Source organism: Sinocyclocheilus rhinocerous, unplaced genomic scaffold (genome assembly GCF_001515625.1).
Source record: "Sinocyclocheilus rhinocerous isolate Xijiao unplaced genomic scaffold, SAMN03320098_v1.1 scaffold990, whole genome shotgun sequence".
Lineage (NCBI taxonomy): Eukaryota > Metazoa > Chordata > Actinopteri > Cypriniformes > Cyprinidae > Sinocyclocheilus > Sinocyclocheilus rhinocerous.
Window position 1 is genome coordinate 1199523 of NW_015652301.1, and position 2151 is coordinate 1201673.

The 2151-nt window shown below is 39.6% G+C and overlaps 1 protein-coding gene across 1 annotated transcript in view; it reads left to right on the forward strand.

Annotated features, from left to right (window-relative positions):
- Nucleotides 1–321: 321 nt before the first annotated feature.
- The window catches only part of LOC107714553 (clustered mitochondria protein homolog), an 11832-nt gene continuing 10002 nt past the window's right edge, over nt 322–2151 (forward strand). Inside the window, exons 1-2 of the mRNA XM_016520422.1 lie at nt 322–529; nt 719–890. Of these exons, the coding sequence (XP_016375908.1) occupies nt 752–890 (139 nt within the window). The 5' untranslated portion in view covers nt 322–529; nt 719–751. The remainder of the gene's footprint in view (nt 530–718; nt 891–2151) is intronic.

The following is a 2151-nucleotide window of genomic DNA, read 5'->3' on the forward strand; positions in this document are numbered from 1 at the left end:
GTTTTAAGGATGTTAAGATATTTATACAGGAAGATAAAACAAATTCTTCAAAACGTGTTTTTCTTTCCCACTGTGACCAAAGTTTTTTTATTTTATTTTATACAAATAATAACTTTTAAAAATGAGTATTTATATCTAGAATTGACTGACACTGATTACAATGGTAGTACATGATCACCGCAATCGTGGTACTTTAAAGGTACATTGTAATGCTATGGTAGCATGCCTAAAAAAATATAGCAATACCATGATACTATTGTGTAGTGGATCTTGGATGGAAAACCCTCTTTCTTCAGTTGCTTTCGTGACATTTAGACAGATTTCTCAATTCTCTTATGTAACTCCTGCTTTGGCTTGAAGCGCATGTTTGAGCTCAAAGTGAAGAATCCACTCATATTTTACTCCCCTTCATTCTGCAGATGTCTCATGTTCAGCGAATGGGAAAAAAACGACTGGAAGCAAAAAAGATGATGACGGATCATTTCCAGTGAAGATTCAGGGTGCAGGTGTCGAACCCTTTGAGCTGCAGGTGAGCTTCCATCATAAGAGCGCTAGTCTTGGCGTGGTGTAACCTCACATTTACTAGTCCGGTTTGTGCTGATCAGCAATGCAAATGTTTTCAAATATATCTGTCAACAGAACATCAAAAGATGCAAAGCACATGTCATCCTTTAATGTTAAGATTGGGTCGTCATCGCTGATAATGTTTTCTCTGCAGGTTCATGGATTCTGGCTGGTCCAGGATGCCATCATGACCGTTCTGGGCAGAGAGGAGGTGGCACCGCGCATGTCTATCGCTCTGGCCCTTTCAGGTGTGACCCTCGACCCCATGATGGAGCTCCAGGACGTCAAGGGCTTCAAAGCTGGAGTCACTCTCCGTCTAGTGGAAGGTAAACTGCAAGACCTTCCATTTGTGAATTTCTAAAAGACCATATTATATTCAACTTATATTATACATGGATATGAGGATGTTTGGTGGGAAATCCAGATAAAACTATATGTGTTTGGAACGTGGCTGTTGGTTTGTAGCTGGTTGTCCGTCCTGGCTGAGCTGGAAAACTATCATCGACAGTCTACCATGTTCCAGAATCCAGCTTGACCAATTTGAGCTGGTAAGAACAGCAAGTTTCAGGGTTTGGACAGCCACAGTAAAAACTGGAAACGGCAGGGAAATTGTGTTTTCTTCCCCTTTTTTTTCAGTCTGAAGAAGTCATTGAAATGAATAAAATTGTATGATTCATCAAAGTTTCTATAGTGATAGTGAATATATATTTTTATAATTCTAAAACAATTTATTGGCTAGATATTGCTCAGATTTACAGTGCAACTTGTTCACAAGTCATATATACTATAAAATGTCTGATTTGTGTGTGAATCTATTTGAGTTTGAATGAATCAATTGAACTCTGTTTTTTCCGGTTCATGACGGTTAGGGTATGTCGAAAAACTCCCATCTCATTTTCTCCTCCAACTTCAAAATCGCCCTACATCACTGTTTTACTGTTTTTTGTAAAGGGCATTTGATCTTTGCATGTTCACTTTGTAAACACTTGGTCGGTAATTCTGCAGCGTTGTAGGACGATTTTGAAGTTGGAGGAGAAAATGAGATGGGAGTTTTTAGACCTACCCTAACTGTCATGAACCGGAAAAAACAGCGTTCACGCAGAGCTAGACAAGAAGAGCTTTTGAGGTTAAAAAGTATATAAATTAAAAAATTTGTAGAAAATGACCGATCGTTTCGCTAGATAAGACCCCTCTTCCTCGGCTGGGATCATTTAGAGCCCTTTGAAGCTGCATTTAAACTGCATTTTGGAAGTTCAAACTCGGGGGCACCATAGAAGTCCATTATATGGAGAGAAATCCTGAAATGTTTTCCTCAAAAAACATAATTTCTTTACGACTGAAGAAAGAAAGACATGAACATCTTGGATGACAAGGGGGTGAGTACATTATCTGTACATTTTTGTTCTGGAAGGGAACTACTCCTTTAAGCGAGAATGACCAGCTGGTAACTGGTTTGTTGTGAGTCAGGTTGGGTTGGTCAACCAACTTGGATCAGCTAGAAACCAACCACCATGTTCCAAAATGCAGCAACATTAGTGATAATTTCCACAGGGATCAGTAGTGTGTGTGGGGGGGGGGGGGTTTGCT